This window comes from Plectropomus leopardus, chromosome 9 (genome assembly GCF_026936395.1).
Source record: "Plectropomus leopardus strain MGB_pleo_1.0 chromosome 9, ASM2693639v1, whole genome shotgun sequence".
Taxonomy (NCBI): Eukaryota; Metazoa; Chordata; class Actinopteri; order Perciformes; family Serranidae; genus Plectropomus; species Plectropomus leopardus.
In genome coordinates, this window is record NC_142184.1 from 13,011,783 (window position 1) to 13,037,027 (window position 25,245).

Consider the following 25,245-nt stretch of genomic DNA (forward strand, 5'->3'; position numbering starts at 1 on the left):
TAAAGTTACCTATTGCCTGCTTTCCTTGTTTTTGAAAGAAACAAGCAAATTTCAGGTTTCTAGGAGTTAAATAATTTCACTATGTTTTCTGCAGTTAACTATTGAAAATACATTAAATTTGGGTCCATAAAAGGACAGGAATGACTTTTTCTTTAACATTGCTGTAACTGAACCTAATTTGATGATTGTTATATATTAACAAACTTTCAGAAAAGTTGTTGCATGTTACTTTAGAAGTTACCTGGGTTCCTGAGTAATCCTGCTCTAGTTTTTGAAAGGCAGGTATCTGACTGATGGACGATGTGTACAAAACTGAAAACGACATTCCTCGCACTTTCCCATGAATAGTTTTTTTTGTTTGTGTATGACCTGTAAACAAGTGGGCACTTTTGCTTTTGTATAATTTCATATCGCATGTACATTGTCATTTAGATTTTTTTTTTTTACAAAGTAGTTTGAACTAAACTACTAAGTAGCTTTAGTTTGTCAGATGAGGTTTTCCCTCGGGTTACTTTGTTGTAGTTCATCTTCTTCACAGGTGAAGAAGATGAACTAGTGTCCCAAAAACCTTAGTAGCCTTAGAAGTAGCATCCCAAACACCTTAAAGTCCTTCCAAAATGTAGGTGTGGGAACAACATAGGGCAGCTTTTGGGTCAAATTTCTGCATACCAAATGGGGTCAGTGAATATTTGTTCATTAGATCCATATAGGCCCCATGTATGGGCAAAGATGGGACACTAGTGGGGCCCTTGAAAGCAAGTATTCACATAGTACACTTACTTGAACTCATGATTACTGGAAACCAGCTTTCTCCCTGTTTCTGTAGTTTAACTTCTTCCAGGTAGCTCCTTCAACGCTGAAACCAGAGGCAGAATATGTTAAGACACAAATAATGTTAACATGCTGTAAGGAGGAGGATACGAAAATTTCCATTTGTTATTTAAATACAGGGCTCATCTAGAATTAGTTGGTGGACCCGATCAGTTCAAACACAATGTAAACAATGAAAAAATGGATACTAGCACAGGATTGTTGTACTGGATGGTAGTGAGCCCCTTTAACTTTTTTTTTTTTTTTTTAAAATCCTCTCATGTCAACAGCAAACATAATATAACTGTGAAAGGCTTTATGGTACACAGGAAACACAGACCTTAAGCTTTACATTAAAATGCATGCGCAAACATCCACCCACCCAAAGACAGAAAAAAGAAACCCACATCCACCTCACAGACACAAACCACAAACACTGCCACGTACGCACACAGCACCTCAACATAAACCTGAGAAAAGTTTTCAGTTTGTTTTTGAACATCAAAACAGATCTCAGGTCAGCAGGTAAAAGATGTAGCTACAATCCAAGCAAATATTTGTGGGAGGAACATGCTGAGAAAGTGCAACACCAGCATGTCAGTGTAATTCTACTTTCCTTTCAGATTAAACAACACACCTCAAGGTGTTTTTTCTTTGCTTTTCTCCCAGTTTATTGTTGTACCAGTTCAGCAGTAAAACATGGTTGACACATCGGAGAAAATGTAGAACATCTTAGCCAGCTCTCAATAAATAGACCTTTTAAATATGACAGATTGTTTTACAGCAGAGGAATATAAACCCGAAAACAAGATGCTTCGTACAAAGCTTGCTCTCTGACAGTTCAGCTGAGTGTTGCTATAAAAATGTGCGTCATATATGGAGCAGCTTCGACTCGTGAAATATGGAGACATTTCCGCAGGTCCAAGTTGTCATAAATTGCCTCTCGCCGTCAGCGTGTAGCGTACACGTGAGGCAGAGCGAGGCACATCGAGTTTGAGCTCAGCGCTCGTGTCAAAGCAGTTTTCTGACAACTTTGTTTTCCTCAGAGTTTGTGTGTGTGAAAGAAAACAGGCAGCATTACATACAGGAGAAAACACAAACCCAAGTGACATTCTAGGAAATAAATACACTTCTTGCTTTGTTTGAAAAAAGAAATATTTACACAGTTTTTGTACATAGAGGAAATCCAAAACATCCATCCGGGTCTCTCAGTCATAAAAATATATTTATATATATAATAAAATCTACAGTAAAAGAATCAACTACAATAACAATTATGGAAATAAACAAAAGATTGTTGACTGTGAATGAATATACAGTACAATCACTGCTTTTATGTTTTGTATACACAGTAGAAAGCACAAACGTGAGTGTGTATGTGTGCGTGTTTGTTTGTGCGTGTGTGTGCAGTTGTGGCGAGGAGTCTAAAATTCCCTTTCAGCCACACAACATCGTGCTTATTTCAGGACAACCTTGAAAATGTCACGAGAGGATCTTCCACACAGGAAACTGTCCTAAACTCTCAGAGAGTTTATGGAAAACATGTCCTATGTTTGGTAATCCGTTCTCCGTGTTGCAAATGGTGCCTGACAGCAAGAAGAAGCCCTTTCTACTCGTGTGTGTGTTCGTGTGTGCATATGTGTGTGTGTCTCTATGTGAAATGCTGATAGTCTAGTGGCAGCCACAAGCTCTGACCACCATGTTGCGGTATTTCTTGAGGATGACGTTGGAGCTGTCATCAAAGTAGAGCACAGAGATGGCGTGGAGCTGTGTGGGGGCACAACAAGGTTTAGGGACCGTCTCCGGGTTAATAAAATGAACCTGGAGGAGTGGGAAGAGTTCAAATGTTAAATTCATCATTACACCACACATGGATATTGACAAATGGTAACAAGGATGTATCAAAGGGTTCCCACCAAGCAGCAAACTCTGGGGCTGAAAAATTAAGCCAATGCTCAAGTGCTAAAAAGTGCAGTTCTTTAAATGGCCACAGACCTCTATGTTAAAATATAGTTTATATATAGTGGGATTTAATTTAATAAGTTTGCACTTCATTGCACTCCTTTTCGATCATGTCTATATGTTTGTGTATGTTTACATGTTCATTCTTTCCTTTCTTTTTTTTTTTTTTTTTTACATGATTAAAATAAATTTAAATGCAGTTCAAATGCCCAACTTTACAGCAATAACCATATTTATAGCCTGGTACGAAGCCTGCAAAGGAAAACAGTTTTAGTCTCTATAACTTAATTTCAACCTTCATGACATCTATACAGGGGTGAATTTTTTTTCAACTTTTTTTCTCAAGTTATGCATTTTTAAGGGGAGGCCACTTTAAGTAACAAGCTGTCTGCTTGGTGTCGCTACAGTCTATGTGTCAGAGCCTCCCTCTCATCGAAATATAGTGACTTCTGGCGCCAAAAATCTAAAATAGCGACAGCTGAAATGATGAAACTCGAGGCTTCAAAACGGGTGGGTGACGTCACGGTTGCTAAGTCCATTATCTATACAGTCTATGGTTCGCACACATTTTTACCACTGAATTTTCAAAGAGTGTCCATAATATTTGACCCCATTTCCAAAGTTGAACCCAGAATCACAAACTTTTTCTTTTTACTTTTATTACTGACTGCAGCTGCCCGCACATACTGTGGCATACAGTATGCACACAGTAGAGACATACTGCTTCCTCATAAAATTGGACTATGAATTTTGCCCCTCTTGAATTTATCAGTTAACTGGAGATAAAACAAAAAACTATTCTCCGAGCTTACCAGTGAGAGGTCAACCCAGAGACCTGTTTTTACTTTGCAATAACTTATGTGAGATAATAACTGCATACGCTGTAGATTCTAACATATTCACGTCTTTCCATGATTATTGTTTTCAGACTTATGTTGTAGTTAATCTTTATTGTTACCACAAGTCACTTGAACTTTCATCCGTTATTATGGCCTCTGACAGCTGTAAACGAACTTTAAAGCTCTCATCTGTTTGCAGCTCAGTCAACGTGACGAATCTTCAGCTGCGCAGAACCAGAAAAGTATGCTGACTTGCATCCTAAAAAATGCAATGGAATTGTGTGTATGTGTATCATGTGATACGAGTGATCTTTCAACAGTCACACAGCGCCGCACTAGATTTTAAACTAGTAACACTAACAAAGTATTTCGTGTAACATTAGACCTGTTGACATTTTTCTGAACATATTTTTAACAATAGCTGAAACACTGTGTTAATTCCAAACCATTCCCAGGCCCGGAAAGCAGTTTTTCTAATTTCATAGCTTTTCCAGGAATGTCATGATGGTGGTAACCCTGCGGGGTCATAAACTGAATCAAAGTACTGTGGAAAAAGCATTCATCAAACCTTATCCTGTGTCACATCACTGATGACAGTTTACTCTACAATACAATCTGCAGCTGCTTTGCACCATTAAATACAGTAGTTCAAACAGCGGCTGCATTGTCTTGACAGATGATGAGATGATTAGACTCTTAACATGACTGCTGGGTTTTTTGTTCCCTGCTTTCATGGTTACTCACAAGGGTTTGCACAATGGCATGGTTTGTGGCGTTCATGTAGGAGTTCAGTGGGAAGGCACACTCTCCCTCACAATAGTACGCTGCATAACCTTCTGGAGCGATGATCCAGTCCTGAGAGTGGAGGGGGAGACGGAGAGAAATTTAGGGTGGAGAATTGGGAAAAATGGAACAATATGCTAGAAACAGAAATACAGGGTGAAAGAGTACACTGAGTATGTCTCAGTATCAGTAACACTCAAGGTGTGTTTTTATGGAATTTGAGGTCGATCTGGCCGACGAAAACTTGGAGCTAAATATCAGCTCCAGTTAGCAGCCAGATATGGGCCAGTGGTGGGCCACGGAAACACAAGGTTTTAGAGGTGAGGAGGACACAATGAAGTTCTGCTTGTAAAGGGTGATTTCGTCTCAGACAAAATCCCAGCTGCAGTTTCCTAGAACCCTCAATCATCACACCTAAACGTATGTCAAAGAAGAGGCGCCCAGTGGTTCAGTTGGTAGAGCGGGCGCCCTACGTACAGAGGCTATGGCCTCGCCGCAGCGGCCACAGGTTCGGTTCCGGCCTCTGCTCTTTGCTGCATGTCATCCCCTCTCTCTCCCCCTTTCATGCTACAGCTGTCTTATCTTAAATGAAGAGTAAAAAGCCAAAAAAACCAATCTAAATGTATGTCGAAGTAAGCTGTGCATACACTCTAAAGCTTTAGAAATGTTGTTTTAATGCAACTCCAACTTCACAAGTAAATTATCTGCAATATGAAGCAAAAGCTCCAGGTTTATGTGCTTAAATTGAACAGTCCGATTGTCACGCCACAACGTGAGTGCACACACTGTATGTAAAATATCAGCCCCTACGGTTCCAGCTATTAACAACTGTCAATATGAAAGCTCAGAGTCAGGTAGAAATTTGTAGTTAGTTTTGTAACGTTACACCACTGCGGCTCACAAAAGAGAACCCCAAGAATGAGTCCTAAAACCCTGAAACCATTAGCATTTTAGCACCTGTTTCCCTCGTCTCAGAGTCAATACGTATTTTGGAATTGGTTTTGGGTTAGAAGCCTTAAATAAGGTCTGAGGTTAACACAAGCTGAAGAGACTTTCATGTTTTATTCTATTTCTTTCGAAAGGTTGATTTAAGATATTTTAATACCATTTAAGGCCTTATTTATAGAATAATGAATTTAAAGCCTTTAAATACTTCTACAGATACGCAGGAGTCCTGCCCATGTGCACTGCATGGCAAACAGCTCCTGACTTCTGAAGCGGAAAATCCGTCTGACCCTAAACTGAGTCATGCCGCTCAAAAACTGGGTTTTATATTGTCTCAAAACATACAGTGTACACCCAGCTTTAGAAGTTTTTGTTTGCAATGAACCCATGGGTGTACAGATAACAAAAAAAAACTTGACCTTATTGCTCTGGGCATATGTTTAGAAATGAAAAACAGTGCATCTTGTGTTGCAGCTGGACATTAAAAGGACACAGTTCAGAAAGATGTTAGGGAGGACATCAAGGTGAAACTGTAAACTGCTTGGTGGATATGTGTCCTGTGGAAATGACAGCCTTGGGCTTAAGTATTGTGTGCGCTGATTCTAGTGTGTCATTTATCAGGATTCTGGGATCAGACTTGCAACGGGGAGTGCTGCTCGGATGGCTATTTGTGCTAAAAAGCTGTATGTGATTGTTTTGTTATTGTTATGTACTGATGTGCTGTTTCTTGTTTCTTCTTTTTTTGAGAATTCCTGTTTTGTTTTTTATAAAGATATTTTTTGGGGCTTCTTATGGCCTTTATTTGACAGGAAAGCTGGAGAGATGACAGGAAATGGGGATGAGAGAGTGGGGATGATGAGGACATGTAGCCTCTGAATATGGCACGCGCTCTACCAACTGAGCTACCCAGCGCCCTGAGGATTCCTGTTTGTCATTGCTACTGCAGTCTTTATGGGGTAATGCTGTCATTGTTACATGAATTTGACCATTTTATAGGTTTCAAAACATCTTGCCAAAGGACTGCAGTTGAAAATTAGCCCACTGTTTAACACTGGTACATTTACAGAAATGTTGATTAATGTGTGTGTTCCTTGTAAATAAAAAAAAAAAAAGAAATTAAATGAAAAGATTGTCTGATTTAGGCATCTGTTGTGGCAGGCAGTTTCGGGCTATCTGGGAGAGGAACGTTTTCTGTACCTGCCACCCCAAGTCTCTGAAACTGACGTAGAGCTCATGCTTCTTACACGCCTGCTTCTGATCAGTACTGCTGTTCTCTGAGGAAGAAGACAGACAGACAGACAGACAGAGAGAAATTATACTTCAACACATGTGCCATTATCCCTGTTACAGCCACAAGAGTAACTATTTACTAGTCAGAACCCAATTAGACAAAGATGATAAAAAACAGACCTAAACAGAGCCAATCCTCATACAAAACATTATGGTTTAAACAATGGCTGAAGGAAATCACCTCCAGATACAGCAGCAGTTTGGTAATTGTTTCAAATGAATGGGCCACCCTGCTTAAAGGTCACTTTGCTGGGCTTTGAGTTTCCACTGGATGAACAGATGTGCACACAGAGTCGGCTCGCCCCTTGTTTCAAGTTATTCTCTCTCCTTTTTCTTTACTCGTTTCAACATTTCTTTCGCCCTTTACCCCGATCCACGTGTTAAAAAAAATAGAATCGTCTGTTTTCTATCTACTAGTATCTCTCTTGTTTCCTATGGTGACCCCTGGGGCTCTGTGGTACATTAGTTCCTGAGAGTGGTTCACATTGGAAATGATCATGAGCGACTGGTTCTCATCATCCAGTTAAAGACCGCTGGTATCCAAAGTTCCAAACAGGCCCATTTGGCCCATGTGTTGTGGCCCCGGTTGCCCCACAGCACACCGCAGATGTGTTCTGCCATAAAAGCCTGTGCTGCCTTACCTCCATGCAGGGAACTTGGCCCAAGCTGCTCTGTAATGCTTGTGTAAATAAACAAAGACAGCAGAGGGATATTTGAAGCTCAGGCATTACAGTCTAATGTTTCAGCGCTTCACATAAACACAGCCCGCTCACACCTCTAAAACAAAGGCCCCGAGTGTGCATCAAATTTTTTGTCCTGCAGGAATCACATCAGTTTCATTGGCATACTTTTGCTGGTTCAGATATAATGTATATTTGTGGATGCTGATGAAAACACACTACACATGTTGTGGACCGACAATGATCTGAGTCTCATTCCATGGATTCCTCACATAGCCAACAAAAGCAGATTAAGTCAGGGGTCGTCACAACATAACAGCATAAATCAGCACTAACTGTATATATAGAACACACACTTTGCTTGTTTACCTGCAACATTGGCCACTCGCAGTGCCTCTTGGCTTTTTGTCCCTTTGGAGCGGTTGGGGTTACGCTGTTTGCCCCCCCCTTGAGCTGAGCGGATGCTTCGCAGGTGCACCTCTGTGGCTTTGAAGAAGGCCACCATGAAGGGCTGTTTATTCTGAGGCCCACTGCGGCCAATCAGCCCGGCCACACGAGGATTGATGCTCTCTCCTGTAGGGGGAGACAGAGAGAGCAGTGCAACAGGTGTTGGTATCACAGAAATCTGGATTTTAATTCACACAAGGCGATGAACAATGAGATAAGGAATGCTTCAGAAATCAAATAAATGTGTGCCCGCTTGGTGTGCCTGTGTTTAGAGTTTATTTTGCATGTGTGTGGTCTTTTCTTTCCTCACTGCAACCACTTTGGTAAGTTTTACAAATGAGATTTTCCTCTGTGAATTCCTTTCCCTTTTTCTCATCCCTTCTCCACCTCTGAAATGCCAAGAACAAACGTAGCGCCGAACATCAAAGCCTCTTTACTTGTGTTTGAGTGCGTGTTTGTGTGGGTGTGTTTGTGCATGCTCGTGCATGTGCTCTCCTGCAGTGTCTATCTGCTTCTCACATAGAAGAATGTGTGTGTGAATCGCCGTTATGTAGTAAATCAAGGCTTCTGGTCGCCGCTGGCGACGGGATGTCCCGTGTGCCTGTCTGTGCATGCTCACCCATAACCCTTCATACACAAACACACACTGATGGATCTGCCTCTCAAGCACTCCCCTCCCGCAACATGAAAGCAATACAGTGTCTGTTTTCCTCAGCTAACATGTAACATCCTGCCATCCTGGGAGAGATAATATTCTCAAACACGCTCTTGTACTTCACACTGTTTGTTGATAAAGTTCTGCACTGACTAACATCCAAGCCCTGTGATGACAAACTCCAGCTGAGATGTTATCCTTGGGATAACACAGTGTATTTTCTGCATGCCTGCTAATGATGCTGAGGGTATGACGGATGAAGACAGGGATGAATGACTGATGATGACTGATGAGGAGCTGGTTTTGATTTATCTTTGCTGTGCACAAACAGAATGAATCAACTGATTCTTTGGCCTTTAAGAGAAAAGCGATGATGTCAATGCATGCTGTAATGTATTTGTTTGTTAGAGATCCAACAATATCAACTAAACATTACAGTGATATATTTATGTGGATGTTTGACCTAAAGCATGGAGCTAACTAATTACATATTTTACTGTATTTTGTAGTTCTTGCGCTTGAGTGGTATCTTCTGTGTTTTTCAACCTTGACTCTATTTTCCCATGTTTTTGTGGCTGAGGAATGGGAATAGCAGTTTTTGAAAATGGTCCAGTTTTGAGCAAAAGAGCTGCAGCCGGCTGTGGCGAAACAAGCTGCAATGTAACCACTCGGGGCATTAGTAGACCCCTAATTCACTAAAAGTGCTTGTTTTTGCCACTGACAGGCTCTGGTTGTTTGACAACATTATGGAAAGGATCCCTAAAGAGATAGACCCTTTTGTTAAAGAGTACGATCATTTTTGTTTTACCAGAACAGCACAAAATCACCACTGTAAAACTCCCCAGATTCAATTTAAATCAAACCATCATATAAATAAACAGTCATTTTTTTACTCACAAAACACAGAAAGTCCCAGTCGACAGAAACAAAATAAAAATCAAAAACCATCTTGGATCTCTTTCTAATGTTCCATCAATCGCCAACTCCGGTTTGGTTGAAATAAATTCTTAATTCACCACTGAGAAGTGAGTGGTTGTTTGGCAATTACAGGGCTGTTCCTTATTAAACAAAAGGATCTTACTTTTCAACAAAAAGGTCGACCTTTGTAGGGGTCCTTTCTATAATGTTGTCAGACACTTATAATATAAATCTGAGTCTGTCAGAACCAAAATAAGCACTTTTGGTCAATGTTTATTAACAATGCACAGATACCATCAGCCTGTTTCACCCTACTGGCTGCAGCGCCCTCGCTCAATACTGGATCAATAAAAAAACAAAAAACAAAAGCTCTTGTCTCTATTAATCATTTAGGTCCAAAATATAGAAAAATTAGGTTGAGTTTGGAAAATACTGAAGTTATCCTTTAAAATCCAGCATACTCTAAGTACATTTTATAGTATACCTCACGGAAACTGGAGGATAATTGGTGGTAATAACTTTAACTGAATAAGATACTTTAATTAATACTTACAATACTTTAATTCTAATTACAACAGTTACTTTAAGTTACTGTTAATTCTAATTATGATATTTCCCTCTACGTAAGCATATGCAATCTTAAGTAAATCAAATTCAGCAACTGTGCAGTTAAATCAGTATCTACGCAGTATCTTTGTGAATTTTATTTCTCTTTTTTACATTGTTACAAAGGTGTAAATTCATCATTTTATGGTTTGTCATCATCTTGTCTTTGTAACTTCTTTGTTCTTTTCCTTTTCTGATGTATTTTCTGTATCATCATCTGCCTAATACTGTGCAGAACACGTCACTTCTGACATGCTGGTTAATGCACCCGTCTGAGTGACACTCACCATTTGTGCTCTCCAGAGCGAGCTGTAGACCCAGGTTCCTGCCAGGGTTCAGGACCCAGTGGTTACTGGTGGCTGTCACGTCAAACACCAACCAGCCCTCCTCTGCTGCCCAGATCACCCGAGAGTCCAGCAGAAACAGGTCCGACTCCCTGCAGAGGACACAGAAGATAAAAGTTCACACTTAAAGTCAAGAAATGGGCACAAGTCAACGAGGAGTATATGCACAATTAGAAAAGATGGGCTGAAGCTGTGTGACAGAGTGTAAAGCTAAGTGACCGAAGCAAAGTAATGGAGTGGAGAGAGGGAGTCGGAGGAGTGTGACAGAGTGATACAAAGAGAGATGGAGCAAGAAAGAGAGGGAGGGAGGGAGGGAGGGCTCCAGATGGTGAGGCCCAGGGGAACACTTCATTTACTTAATTGACAATAATGGCTTTATAAACGGCCGGTCCTCTCATACACTACACACAGTCCATCACTGAGTGGAATTTAGTGGGAGAGCCAGAAAGCCAAAGAGAGAGAGAGAGAGAAAGGTAGAGAAAAAAAACACAGCTGTGAAAAGAGGAAAAAACTGTGTGAAAATTAGCGAGTGAAATAGTGCATGTCCAAGTCAGTCCTATTGTCCAACACTGAACGCTGGATTTTCTACTCTTTCACTGTCAGAGACTAAAATCCCTTGTTCTTCATGTGGCCATTCATGTATCCCGACCTATTTTCTGACTGGGCAGATAGTGTGTCACAGAGCTCTGGTTCATTCATGTACCCAGGCCCGTCCCTGGCAGAGGAATAAATGACTGTGTTGTTCCCTCTGGACAACAGAAACCTTTAGGAGGGGTCGAGGAGAGCAGGACATGGGCCATTCCTGAGTTACATACACCTTCTGGACAGCCCAGATTATCCACATGGAGAAAGTGGGCCAAAGACCTGTTTTGACTGGAGAAGCTTCCAGATAAGCACTGCAATGCACCCTTATTTGGATCATTGATAGATTTTTAAAAAACATTACATTTTTTAGGTTAAATGTTCATACCAGTAAGATGATGAACCTCAAAACAATTATCCTCAGAGGTCTCTTACATGGTGTAAATCCACTGGACAAAATCTTTTTTGGACCCCATGGCATCATGCAATAGACGCTGTAAATACACGGTTCGGCCACTATGTCAAATTAGCTTCACACCCCACCCCCGTTCCTCATTCGAGCGTGCCCGAGACTGTGTGTTTGGGAGGCAAGGTTAAAAGAAATGCTATTTGCTTGCTCTATGAGCCCCCCAATGCGGAAGATCCTGGTAATTTTACACCCTGAATTCAAGCTTTTTTGGCTTTATGTTCCACTTAGTAACTTTCAGGAGAATGAAAGGGGCCCTGTCTCCAATGCTGCATCCAGTTCTCTTTGTACATCCATGGTCTAGACTTGGGTAATCTACAGTCATACTTGCAACTCTGAGAGGCTGCAACCTTGAGCTAAATACTATCATTAGCATGTTAATGTGCTCACAGTGACAATTCTTATATAGTGACGTTTAGGTATAATGTTTACCATGTTCACCATCTTAGTAGTGTTTAAGTATTGGCATGATAACACTCGCTTATTAGCACTGTACAGAAAGTACAGTGCTGAGGCGGCTGAGCGTGTCATTAGTTTTGCAGGTATTTGGTTATACACCGATATATATAACACTGGTCAATTACCTAATCATTTTACCGTAAGGTCAGTCACTGCTTCACAACATCAAAAATATTACATGTTGGTTTGCAATACTGAAAATTACATTATGGGCACATAAACAAAAAACCATAAATTCATGCTCACCTATCAGAGTGTTCCTCCAACACCTGGTAAACGCTGATGCGGAAAGTCTCATTATCCAAACGTTCGTGGATGAAGTCTTTATATATCCGAAACTCAGCAGCAGTGACCGCCTCGCCCTCTGGGATCCGCGACAGGTCGAATCTGAACTCTCGGTGATGCCGCCGCACTGGCAGGAATTCCTTATCGTGCTCCACTGCAAAAAATAAATAAATAAATCATGAAAATGATTATATGCAGCAAATGTTGCCTCTTTTCACGAGTTCTTTTGCATCCCCGTTTCATCAGCAGGGATACAAAATGCATGTAAGTTGCATCTTAGAAAGAACAAGATATGTTTGCACAAGAGGTCTTCTACTCTTGTATTTTTTACAATTTATTTTTTCCTGCACACTCCATCAACCTTCGTTGTTAGTAAGGAGCTGACATAGCTTGTCAGACTCGGAGCCAGTCCCAGATTAAAAACATCTATAGATATGCAGTACACATGTTGGCTTATGATTGAAACATTCATGAGAACTAGCACTAGGAGCAGTGCATCTGGCACACACTAAGCCATGATAGAGAGATGCAGGCGGACTCTGACAGCTTTATGAGCCCCTTTCTTCTCCCTCTCTTCCTCTCAGAGCCCCAGAGAGTCATCCAGTCGGCTCTTCATCTGGTTCTCATGAGTTGGGGTCTTCATGTTTGGTGTACCCCATTCCCATCCCCTCCTCTCTCTTAGCCCATCATCCCAGCTTTCCACCCCATCCCCCTGCACCCCCAAGACGCGTCCCCCATGACCCTGCTCCTCTCATGTCCCAGCAGGACATCCCAGGGGTCAGCGCCTTGTCTCTCATCATCTCCCGGCTCTCCCTCCACCTCTCTCTTCATCAACTGTCTCACAGACCGCCCACACATACACACATCCATACGTATACAAACACACACACGCAAGATGATTTAGAAGATTTCAAAAAACGATACAAACAATACATCATCTTCAGACTTCAGGTGGCATTTCAGGCAGATGTTTTGTCTTTTCTAGATGTTGTCCCCTGTCTATATACTGCAGTCTAGATTCGAGTCGAGATTGTGGATATTTTCTCCCTCCCTTGTTTCTATAGCACCTATCAAAACCAGAGATTACAAAGTGCTTTACAAGAAAATAATATCATATAATTTCAAATTGAATCTTAGTGTTTAAGAGTCACACAAACAAGCATAATTGATATTTTTCCCTGACATTTATATACCGTATATAAAGGATAATTTGATTACATGAAGCATGAGTCTACAGGCAAGCTAGCAGCTCTGAGAGGCTGTGGGCACATCAGCATGCTAATTTAGAGAAACGACAAAATGCTGATGTTTAACAGGTACATTGTTTACCAAGTTCACCGTTTTAGTTTAATTAGTGTTTCAGCATGCTAATGTCTGTTAATTAGCATTGAAAACAAAACACATGTGAGGCTACTGTCCTTTAGTTTTGCAGGTATTCAATGGTCATAAATCAAAGTATTGGGAAAAATTGAAATGTTTATATGATGATGTAGCTGGGTAGGATGGTTAAAGTTATGTCTCTGAGGGGAACATGTATTTTTTAATAGTTGTTGACATGTTTCACTTAAACCACAACTGTGAATATCATAGTGGCAGTACAATAAATGTCAGGGGAATTATTTGTATTTATTCTGTGGACCACATTTAATGGCAGTCTATCTGATAGTTACTGAGATATTTGTCTTTTCGTCTGGACAAAAGAAGAGGACTGACTCATCAACAAAACCGTCTCTAGAGCGACAGCACTACAACCAATTAATCAACGGTGAAAATAACTGAAAATTTCTTGTCATTTATCCTGGCCATAATAATTACAATTATTGGGTCATGAAAAAACAAATGGAAAAACACAAGAGCACTGGAGCCCTTGTTGGAGTGATGGTTTGCAGCAGCTTTGTGGAGGTATTTAACCTCAGTAATGTCATGTCGTACATGATATTTTCAAGCCCACACTCAATTTCCATGTCAGATTTTTCTCATTAGTCATGTTCAATGCTTGGAGGCAAGAGAGACTGAAGCAGTGCTAGAGGAGCGCTGCTTCAGCGATACAGCACTCAATATTTTATTTTATTACGTGACAAACATCAAATTTATTTTTCTCTTGCCTGAGCAGACAACTGCATGAGACATTCCACTTGACTGAACACAGATTTTACTTGGTCCAGTTAAAGGCCAATGTTGAGCTCTGACTCTTTGGGTGCCCTGCACACAAAAGTCACAATTATCCCCATAATGCAAATTCACTACCATTAACTTAATCTGTTTTTAAGGCAGAAATCCAAAGCAATCTAAAATTGCATGTCCTCCCAACCCCACTTAGAGTCCTGCCACAATAAGATATCAACCACATGCTCCTGCAGGGTTGAGTCACTGCTGGGTGAAAGAAGACTCTTGTCTCCAGCTGTACCTTCCTCTTCTATCTTCAGCAGCCATCCATGTACCATCCACTGCTACTTACTACCACTCTGCAACAGAGTCGTCTGCCTCTGAACTCTGCACAACTTTGGTGCAGACAGACTCACACATAACAATTCAAAAGAATGTCTGAAGACAGCATACTCCCTCTGAACCAGCTGTTAGTAATATAATTGTGCAACAATGTAGATGTTATGCATGTTTCACAGCTCGTGCAGCGTTATTTCTTTCAGTGCACACCTGCCTCTTTGTCTTCCTCAGCCGTGTTTCCCCTCTTATGCAGTTTCCCTAGTGGGCTTTCTCCCCTACACCCTCTTTCATTTATTTTTCTCTCTATTAAACCCAGTTGCTGAAGGACATTATACAAAGGCAGCACTGTGAGATGATTGGCCAGAGCAGGAGTAAAGAAAGGATCTAATTACTCGTCAGTGAGGGACAGCTCTGCTCTCTGTTGGCCATTAGATGGCCTTGCTTTAGGCTCCCATTGTCCTCTAACTGCTACAGGGACGCATTGGACTGGTTTGTAAAAACTGTTCCGACTTTTCCTAAAAACAATGGAGTTAAACCTTTATTAATTTAATGTTACCAGCTCACTCTCTGTGCACACTTGTACTAAATCTGAACTGATAACAACTTTGTCAATCAGGGTTTTGCAGCACATTGTAGTGGTGGAAAATCTAAAGCTACACCTAAAGCTAACGTCACCCTCCGACTCTACTACACACTGTACACAAGCCCAGGGGTTTGCAACCTTTGGGCGTGTGACAAGATAAAACAAAGAAAATGTTCTCTATTCAAAAGAGGAATATGACAAAGCAAAGACCACTATGTTTTCATCCATCCAGGTACTTCATGTGATGTTGCCCTTTCACATGTTCTCATTTCTCCTTCATACCTCTCTGCTCCAGGGCCTGCTTTCATTTCCACCACACCAGAGACCTCTCCCTCCTCCTGCAGCCCAGTGCAGGTGCACTTCCTCTGCGGATAAAGCCAGACCTGTTCTATAGCCTCCGGAGCAGCCGCCTGCCCCTTCACTGTAAAAGCTCTTTATCTTTGCTTGTGAGAACAGCTGGATGCTGCTGTGAAACTCCCACACTAACTATTTCTCTCGCCTCGCTCTCCATTTCCACGCCTCAATGCATGAATTTCATCTGTACAGTATGAGAGAAAATAAAGAGCAGCCTACAAAGTGCAGCTTCAGCCTCTGTCTGTGTCTCCTTTCTTTCTCTTACACTCCGTTACAGCAGTATGGCAGTCATTAGATGAGGGGAAGAGGCACAGTCAAAACCAAGCGGGTGCATTTATGACTTCCTCTGGGAGGAAGTGAGTAGCCATCGCCCCACCTGTGTCACAAACATACGCACACCACAAATATGGGGAACACACCCTCTCATGGCTTATGAGCCCTTCATTCTGAGGAGCCGGCGTCCGGATCGGTTTCTGCTCCTCTCTCTCTCTCTCTCACTCACTCACACACACACACACACACACACACACGCACACACACACAACTATCGCAAAGTGTTTCCTGTGAAGTGAATGGTCTTGTGCGTCACAGCACGGTAACACAATCATTATGGGTTTCTGTAATCCATAATTAGAGATGCAACAACACACACATGCAAAGAGACAAACACACACACACACACACACACACACACACACACACACACACACACACACACACACACACACACACGGCAGCACATAAACATACACAGTGAGCTGCTATTATCATTTGGACTGAAGTTTGATTTGCTTTCATACAAACTGCTGATGATGCACAATCATCCCACATCATTTAACCCGTGCAGGCCACACACATGCACAGCAGCACACATCAGAGATACTGGGATGATAACGACTTCTCCCACCTTCAAATCTACCATACACCTGGCAACCAGAGGGTTACTACAGTAACACCCGTGTTAGAAACGTTTTAAGATTTATGCTTCCCCTCAAGGCATACAGCTTCCTTATCATGTTCTCCACCACTGAGCGCCTCTGCCTGCGAACAGACAAAAAACTTCTGATCTTTTTCCAGAAAATTAATTCTGTCTTTTCATATGTTTTCTCATAGGTTGCCGGTGTTGTGCATTTTCCGTTTCATTTATTGTATCTATTGTATTTTTGTACATAGAGTACTATATCTTTTAATGTAGTACACTATGGTATGTCTCTGTGTCTTTATCAAAGTCATTATATTATTAGAAAATTATTTTTAAGAAGCTTTGAAAAAGAGTCATGAAAACTATATTTACTGTAATTCTAAATATTTCTATCTTAAAATTATGTTACAGAATTATTATTATTTTTTAAATAATTTTTTCAGATAATTTCCTTTTCTTTATTTGTTGCTAATTTTCAGATAATTTTCTTGTACTTTTTTCTATTTTCATGTAATGTTGTAAGTTGGCCATTACCTTTGTTTCTTTTTTGAAAAAAAAAAAAAATCAAGCCAATTCCCTCAGGTTTTAAAGAGTAGAGGAAATTAGTAGGCATTTTTAGTTTTGTTTTTGGTTTTCCAGAAATCATACATTTGTCAACCATTTCTTCAGCAGGAACAAATGTTCTTGAGGCTGAGAGCCGCTGACAGGCTGGGCAAATCAGAAAGTATTCAGAGACAGACTAACGCACTGTTGGTTTTAGTTTCGAGGGATTTGTTGACAATAACTAAAGAACAGAATATCACCAGCCTTATCCTTTAAATCCCCTTTCTCTCCTCTTGCATGTCTCACTCTTTCTTCTCTTCCCTCCCCTCCCCCTCCTCTCCCCCTCTCCCACCAAGCCAGTAGACCTAAGACACTTCTCCGACACCTCAAGCTCCGGAGCAGCAGCGGCCAAATGTGACGACTCGCATTAGTCCAAGCGTCTGTTCGGCACCCTCACACCCCTCAGTCCCGCCTTGCACGCTTCCGCTGCTCTGCAGGGGGGGGATCTCACCTCTGGCACCGCTCTCACTTCTCTCAACCGACGGCTTACAGCCCCCCTCCCCTCAGATCCCACCTTTAGTTCTCTTGAGATAACAGTACAACCATTATCTCTCTGCTTCCCTGTAGAGCCCATTATCTCTAACAGCACACCTGAGTCACCAAACCAGAAAGAGGAAAAGCAATAAGTCACATCGGGGTCAGATCATTTCATCTGGAAGTAAACAAAGGGGACTATATCGCTACATAGAGTCATGCAAAATTTGATTGATGCACCATAATGATCTGTCTCTTTCTGTTGCTCTTACTTCAACAATGTTTGAAGCACAGTACTGGGAACAAGTAAGTCATAGTTTCCGAGCGCTAAAAGGAGAAAGGGGAGGAAAAACGGAGTGCAAGGAAGGGGCAGATTGCTCAAGATGTTTATCCTATAAAGAGTAAAGAGGGTTTGATCTCATGGGTACCGGGTGACTACCCACAGTAGGGCGATTACCACGTTAGGAAACATCCTGCCCACTAGCGACGACTGATGACATCATGCCTGTATGATGAATTTGTACTGCTGTAGGGCTTGACAGCCCAGGCTCCCTAGGAAAGGGTCAGCAGAGTTTCATGCTATAACTTACTCACACTTAACAATCATTAACTCACCGCAGAGTGTGTGTGTGCTTGATCACGTACGCATGCTTCTGAGCATGTGTGTAAGTCGAAGCAGGAACCACAGGAAGGAGAGTCTTTACATTTAAGACTTGTGGTCAGACCAAACTTTTCTGAGCCCGAGGGCCATTGAGAGGTCTCAGATTATACTCGCAGCAGCTTCAGTGACCTCTCTCTCTCCCTCTCACTGCAGCCATCAAACATGCTTGCCCTCTGCACCCGTAAACTGTAGTGCTGGGTTCCACCTCATGCTTCGCTGGGCATCGTGGACCAGAGATTTATACTGGATATGTAACAGCCTGGAACTCACAGGAATGCATCTGACTATACAGTCTCTCTCTGGTGCTCTGCCTCGGTCCTTTACAGAGCACTCCTGCAGCAGCTGTGCTTTAATTTCAATTCAAATTCAATTTTCAATTTTATTTATAAAGCCCATTATCACAAAACACGTTTTGCCTCAGAGGGCTTTACAGCTTACGACATCCGTCTGTCCTTAGACCCTCACATCGTCTAAGGAAAAACTCCCCCAAAAAAACCCCTGTAACAGAGGAAAAAAATGGAAGAAACCTCTTCCACGATGGACAGACATGCAATAGATAGAATAGATGAAATGAAATGAAATTACAATAATGGCAAAAAAGAAAGAGAAAGAGAGGGAGGAAGAGAGAGGAAGAGATGCACAGCAATAATGGTAACAATAGCATGTAATATTACAAGAGTGATAAGTTTAAAATAGAGTCGCTTCATCCAAAATCACAGCTACTGATACAGAGCCCTGCAGATAGGTTTGGTTTAAAGGAATAGTTTGACATTTTGTGAAATGGGGGGTAATTAACACATTACATCCTTTCAATTTAAACTATACAAAACCTTCCTACAGATACTGCCAGGCTGGGTGTTTCTCTTTGCTCCCATTCTTTGTGCTAACAGTTAGCTGGATGTCTATCATATTTAATGGATAGGCACAATGGTAATATCAATATTTAAACCTAATGCTAGGCAAGATAGATGTATTTTGCAAAATGTCAAACTATTCCTTTAATATGCAAAGGTTTCGAAAAAACTGTCCCTAAAATTTCTGTGAACAACCCAAGTCAATAGAGCTGAATGGAGCTTTGCTCTGCGTGTTCACAACTTTAAAAAAATAACATTTTAAAAAAATCATTGCTGGAATCAGTGTTACTTAAGATAAGATGCACGGCCTGGTACATTTCTTTTTTAGATTTTAGATTTATATTTTCATATTTGGGATGAACCTCTCCTTTACTGTGAGCTGAAGTGGTGAATGCGAACAGCCCACACTGCAGCGACTGAAGGTCCTGCAGGACAAATTGAGTCATCTCCGAAATTGGAGCTTAGACATCATCATGTTCCCTCAGAGGTCTGTCAAGAGAGATTGCACATCAGTGAAAGGCAACGGTGACAACAAAGAAACCACATCCTAAATCTCCAGCGGTCATTGTGCTGCGGTGCGATATAATGTGTTGAGAGACAGGGATGAAGGGCGGTGGAGAGATCTGTGCCCAGCGGTGAGGGATCTCTCTGCGCTAATGCCACAGTAACCATCTGCACTTCCTCTTAACTGCAGGATAAAACAACTCAAGAGACGTGGAACCACAGCCATTCAGTTCCCCCTCTCACTCTTCCCCTCATCCCCTTGTTTTTATGTTCTTTAATTTTGTGGCCACAGGGGCCACACCCTCCTCGACCAGCCAAGCCGCCTCTTATTATAGACCTCAGGAAAATTCACATACAATACGCACATTGGCACAAAGAGACACACAGATTTCCCTGGTGTCTACATAAACTTTTTTACAATTTCCTCCTGCATCTCAGTGCGGCATCTTATGCACACATGACAGGCACATTGGCACCCTGATTTTAACAGCTCGTTGTTTATTTTGTTTAATTACAGCCCATTGCTTTTTAAAATAAACAAAATAGCTGTGGAGGAAACATGAGAGGAAACACAGCTGTACACTTGCCTAAATAAATATAAACCTGCCAAATGCAGTTCATATTCCACGCTGCACAGACTCAAAATTTCATCACTTATCATAAAAACACTTGGGTACAGTTATTGCTCGGCTTTTTACAAGCTTAGATTTGGCTGTTGGAGCCTGTTGAGGAATCTGGTCAGTATTACGGGCTTCCGCTAACGCAATCTTCCGCTAGGAGAACTAACGCACACCACACAGTGCAGCTGGTGACTGGGCAGGGTAAGTGGCTCCAAAATAGTGTTTTACTATGCACAAACACACACATAAGTGCCCTAACACGAATCCTCTAAAGCACAGTGTGTTCCCACAAGCATAAAGAATAAAGAAAGAAATGCACTTCGTTCACAGAAATGCACGGCATCTGTTCGAGATCCACCTTTCCACTCTCCTCTCTTTCCTTCTCATCTCCTTCCTCCTCAGCTATCTGCCCTGTCAGTGCCCCAGTACCAAGCAAAGAGTGCTGTATTTGTTTTTGCAGCAGCAGAACTGTTGGTCCCAGGATCTCTGGCTGTGCTCTGGCCCACATCTGCTCTCTCGGCTTCGCTGCTTGGTACCCGCCGTCAAAAAAGTGCAGGGGAGTCTTATGTGCTGCCGGTCACTGATAAGGCGAGGCCAGACTAACCCAGATGAAAGAGAAGTGGCTAAACAGGTCGAAATATGATTCATTCTGTTAGCCATTTCTCTTTTTATCATCTCACAGCTCACTTTTAGGCATCAGTTATTCCTCTTTCTACGCATTTTGGAGCGAATTAAAGAAGTAATTCACTGCTGGAAAGATGGTGTTTTCATAAACTGGTTTGTCTATGCAGTAGAAAGACACAAATACTTTTGAAATTTGTGCTACATGACGAGACAAAACAGAGAAAAGGGACTGTGGCATTCATTCTTGCTCAAGAGGTTGAAAACTACCAGAATGCACTGTGCTGCAAAAAAACAATAAACGCTGGCAGGTGACATCAGAATCAGAATCAGAAATACTTTATTGATCCCCGAGGGAAAATTGCCTTTAGTTACAGATGCTCCCATTCAAAAGTCTTAAAAGAAGTAGGAAAGTGTAGAATATATCAATAAAATTTAAACTTAAGTACTAATATAATGGGACATAATGGGAACGCATCCATTTGACACAATGGCAGCCAGCTGGTAGCAAAAGATCTTGTATTACAGTTAAACATTGATCTACAACATAGTCCTGAAAACATTTGTGGCGAGAAATAGGAACAAAATCTTGGTTTAAAATTGATCAGTGCTGCTGAGTTTCACCATTTAATCTCAGTTTTTCTGGCCTCTGTTGTCAATATGCAAGAAACAGTATAGTGCCCACTTCCTGTTAAAAAAATCTAGCTATTACTGCTAAACAGGGCACTAGAATGTGTATCTGAAACAGGCAGTCCAGTAACAAACTATTGGTGTATATTAGAGCAGCACTGCTTAGTTTAACTGTTTGATTGGAGTTTGAGCTCAGTCTGAGAGAGGGGCGGGTCTGCTCTAGATTTACTTTCATACTATTTATGTCTACGGTGATGGCATGGGTGTCAGGCAATACGAAAATGCAGAAGCACATCCTGTAGTTTAAGCAACACCATTAGAGCCAGTGAAACACTGTCGAATGACACGTTTTGTGCCATCTGGTGGAATTTCGCTGTGGAGGGTGAAAGTAGATCTATGCACTGGTTATATAGAGGGAAATTTACCAGAGTTCATTTGCACTTGCTACCCACACTGTTATGATACAAAGCTGGTTAAAAAGTATCCCTTTAAACACCTAAACTGAAGCTGGGTTCAGAGAAAAAGACTACTAAAAGAACAAGTCAGAGCAGAAATTATTAGAAAAACTAAAATGAGACCAACATTCCTGGCAACGAAGGAAGTCCGTCCATCATTGTAGCTGAGCTGAAACGCCCGCTGCTTAGTACATCTGGGCCTTTTGACCACTCGCCACATTGTCAAGTCCCACCCGCAGAGTGTTTCATCATCCCTCCCAGCAAGTGCCTCAGCCTGGCCAAGAGCACAAAGGCTCTGCTACGTACATCCAGATGTCATTCTGGACTCCTGGGTTCAACAGGTGAATCTGAGAGATAACAAATGGAAAAAAACCCAAGATATTTCAGGGATCTCTGAGGTTGCAGACTTTGTAAAGCTTCATGAAGCTTAAGGAGAAAGATTCTTTGTCTGCATTTGTGGTATTTACACTCCAGATCTAATATATCAAACTGAGGGGGAATTAAGAGAAATTACCTGACAGGAAGGCAGGGCTATCTGTACCAACTGTTACATTCCACTGCTTCTGCTTCACTCCCTGTCCAGCAGAAGGCAATAAAACATGCACTCAATAACACTAATTAGCTCCAGAAACATTCCTTTTGGGCAAAAAAGTGTATGTGCGTCTCTCTTCACACACATGCACAGACATACACATGCATGCTTTTAGTTCACTGGGAGTGTATACAGAAGCGATTACATAAATCTACAGGAGGGAAAAAGGCATACTGACAGTGTCAAGGACAGGCTGCATGCACACAGAGGAATGACTGGCCTTCAACATGTACTTGTGTTTTAATTTTTTGGCCCTGACAAGACTCCTCAAACACATTTGGGGAAGCAGCTTCTAGTGTGAGATGGCGAGACCGAGACAAATCCATCACATTACAACTCAACAGTGGACGAAAAGTATGAGTGTGTGTGTGTTTATGAGGGAGAGAAGCGGTGAGAAATGAAGTAGAGAGAAAGGGAAAACTGTGTTGTATGTGTGTATGTGTGAGAGTGAGAGGTGGGGAGTGGAAAAACACACAAAAGAACTTGAGAAAGTGTTGAAATGTTTTATGTCTGGAAGCACGGGAGGGTTTAAACCCCTGGAGGTGAGGGCCAGAGCAGGAGGCTGGAGACTAAACACCACACAGCACCACTGGGACCATATGATAACTAACTAATTAAAACTAGGAGGCCGGTGCTGATAATCAATACTGTTGGTTCAGGAGGGTAGGGAGGGAAGTTTGGTATCAGATGGTCCTGTGTGTGGGATGGATTGGAGACAGGGCCAGACGTGAGTGTGGAGGTCGAGACGAGAGAACTTGTTGGACTCTAAAAAAGATAAAGTTTCTCTGCACAGCTGCTTTGGCCTGCAGACAGAGGGAAACATCTGTATTAACCTCAGCACCATGGGCAACACGCTGTGAGGAGGAATGCGAGGAGCAATAGAGAGAAGGGTGGGGAGGGGATGAATGGATGAGAGATATCACCTATTAAGGAAATATATATATTGGAGGTTTTCATTTGAAAGTGTGGACCTCTTCCCTTCCCTGCTATCAGCTATAAAAACCTAAGCTGCGTGCCTCTAGCGTGACTGCAGTGTGACACAACTGCTTCCGAGCATGCGGCCATAAGTGTGTGAGCCAGTGACACAATGCTGTCTGAAAGCCAAAGCCTCTCATAAATCCAACCTAATTTACCCGTTAGACATTTCTTCCCCTCTATACTCTTCATTACCTTCCCATTAACTTGTTCTATAAAGCAGAGAGCTGGCAGACAAACTGTGTGGCGGCTGCTGTTAGGGCTGTACCCCACCGCTTCATTTATAGCGTTGACGTTCAGATTCCCAACATTCGAATGCTGCGCAGCTTTTCTTATGTTGTTGTTTTGCATTTCTATTTTTCTTTTTGTTTGAACAGAGTTTTTCTGCACAGTTGCAGATAAAGATTATGTTCATCACGATACAGTATTATATCAATTCTTTGGACTACAACATAACATCTGCTGATATTACAAAGTCTGCCACAATACAATTTCAATTAAATTCAACTCGGGGGCCTGCCATAAATATGAAACACTATAAATAAATAAATACCTTCTTTGTCTTTTTCTTAACTGCTTGTCGTTATCTGCCTGGTGCCAGGCCACTAGCACTATGGATGCACGATAATATCAGCACATCATTGGTATAAGCAGATATTGGCTTTAAAATGAAATATCGGAATCAGCCAACATGCTGATTTCCACCAATATGACTAACTGATATATGTTTTTATATTGACAAAGTGGACATGTACAAAACACTGACCCTGAGTTGAAGTACTTTTCTTATTTTGCGCAATGAATGAATATTACATAAACTGAAAAGCAATGTATTTTATGTCTCCATCTGCTGGTGGGCCTTCATGATAACAGTATGCATAATATGATGTTTATTCCACCACAGAGGAGATGTGATGATCACTAAAATAAGGTGGGGATGAAAAGTGTATACACCAACATCAGTTATCGGCCAAATGACTTGTTAGATATCGTCGTATCAGTTATCGTCATATTGGTTAGCTGCAAAATATCCAATATTGTGCACCCCTGACTAGCACAGTTGGAATTTTTTGGAAGGAGATACACTTGGTTGGAAATGGTGACAGAAATATGCCATGGGAATTCTAAAATTAAGGTGTATCTTGACGAAAACGATACGTATTGATGTTTTCACTTTGCATCGATGATATTGGTTTTGTTCACCAATGAATATGGATCCAAATTGATGTATCATTACACCCCTACGATCACTTCACACATAACATTAGAGTAATTCATAAATCATTTGCCTGCAAATATTGGTTGGGAAATGAGCAGGAAGTTCCAGGTGCTCACAGAAAATGCGGAAACCAAAACACTTTATCTGCACACATTGCGATGACGTGGAGTTGGTTGAAAATCCACACAGTTTCCCTTTAATTTCAAATTTTTCTGATTTATTTTATTGCTATTTCTGTCACAGCTTAATGTTGCTTTAAGACATGTATAAAATAATGGATGACGGGAAAGCTCCCCAAAAGTGAGGCCAAAACATCTCCATCGCCCCCTAGTGGCTGGCTGCAGTACATATCATACTATGAATATGGCTCAAACTCAAAATTCAAAGCACTTGCCAAATACATTTTCCCCAAAGACGGGTTCTTTCATTCAGGTAGTTTTTAGCATGTTGCTGCTTTGGTGTTCCTTTATTCTGACGAGTTTGATTTTAATTAATTATTTGATGCTATAAAAACGTTGTGTGACATCACTATAGACAGCTGTGTACGTCAATCGGTAAGCTAGATCAATGGTGCTGCTCACGACTGGTGAATGGGCGGGAACTCAACACTGCAGAGATTGCTATTACACTCTGACTTCAAATTATGTCACTACTGTAAGATG

The 25,245-nt window shown here is 41.5% G+C and overlaps 1 protein-coding gene across 1 annotated transcript in view; it reads right to left on the reverse strand.

The window, feature by feature from the left end:
- Window positions 1-1,456: 1,456 nt before the first annotated feature.
- Window positions 1,457-25,245, reverse strand: part of bmp7b (bone morphogenetic protein 7b) — a 32,412-nt gene continuing 8,623 nt past the window's right edge. The window contains exons 2-7 of the mRNA XM_042491619.2: window positions 12,033-12,225; window positions 10,223-10,371; window positions 7,679-7,882; window positions 6,537-6,613; window positions 4,356-4,466; window positions 1,457-2,631 (exon numbers count right to left, since the gene is read on the reverse strand). Coding sequence (XP_042347553.1) covers window positions 2,482-2,631; window positions 4,356-4,466; window positions 6,537-6,613; window positions 7,679-7,882; window positions 10,223-10,371; window positions 12,033-12,225 — 884 coding nt within the window. The 3' untranslated portion in view covers window positions 1,457-2,481. The remainder of the gene's footprint in view (window positions 2,632-4,355; window positions 4,467-6,536; window positions 6,614-7,678; window positions 7,883-10,222; window positions 10,372-12,032; window positions 12,226-25,245) is intronic.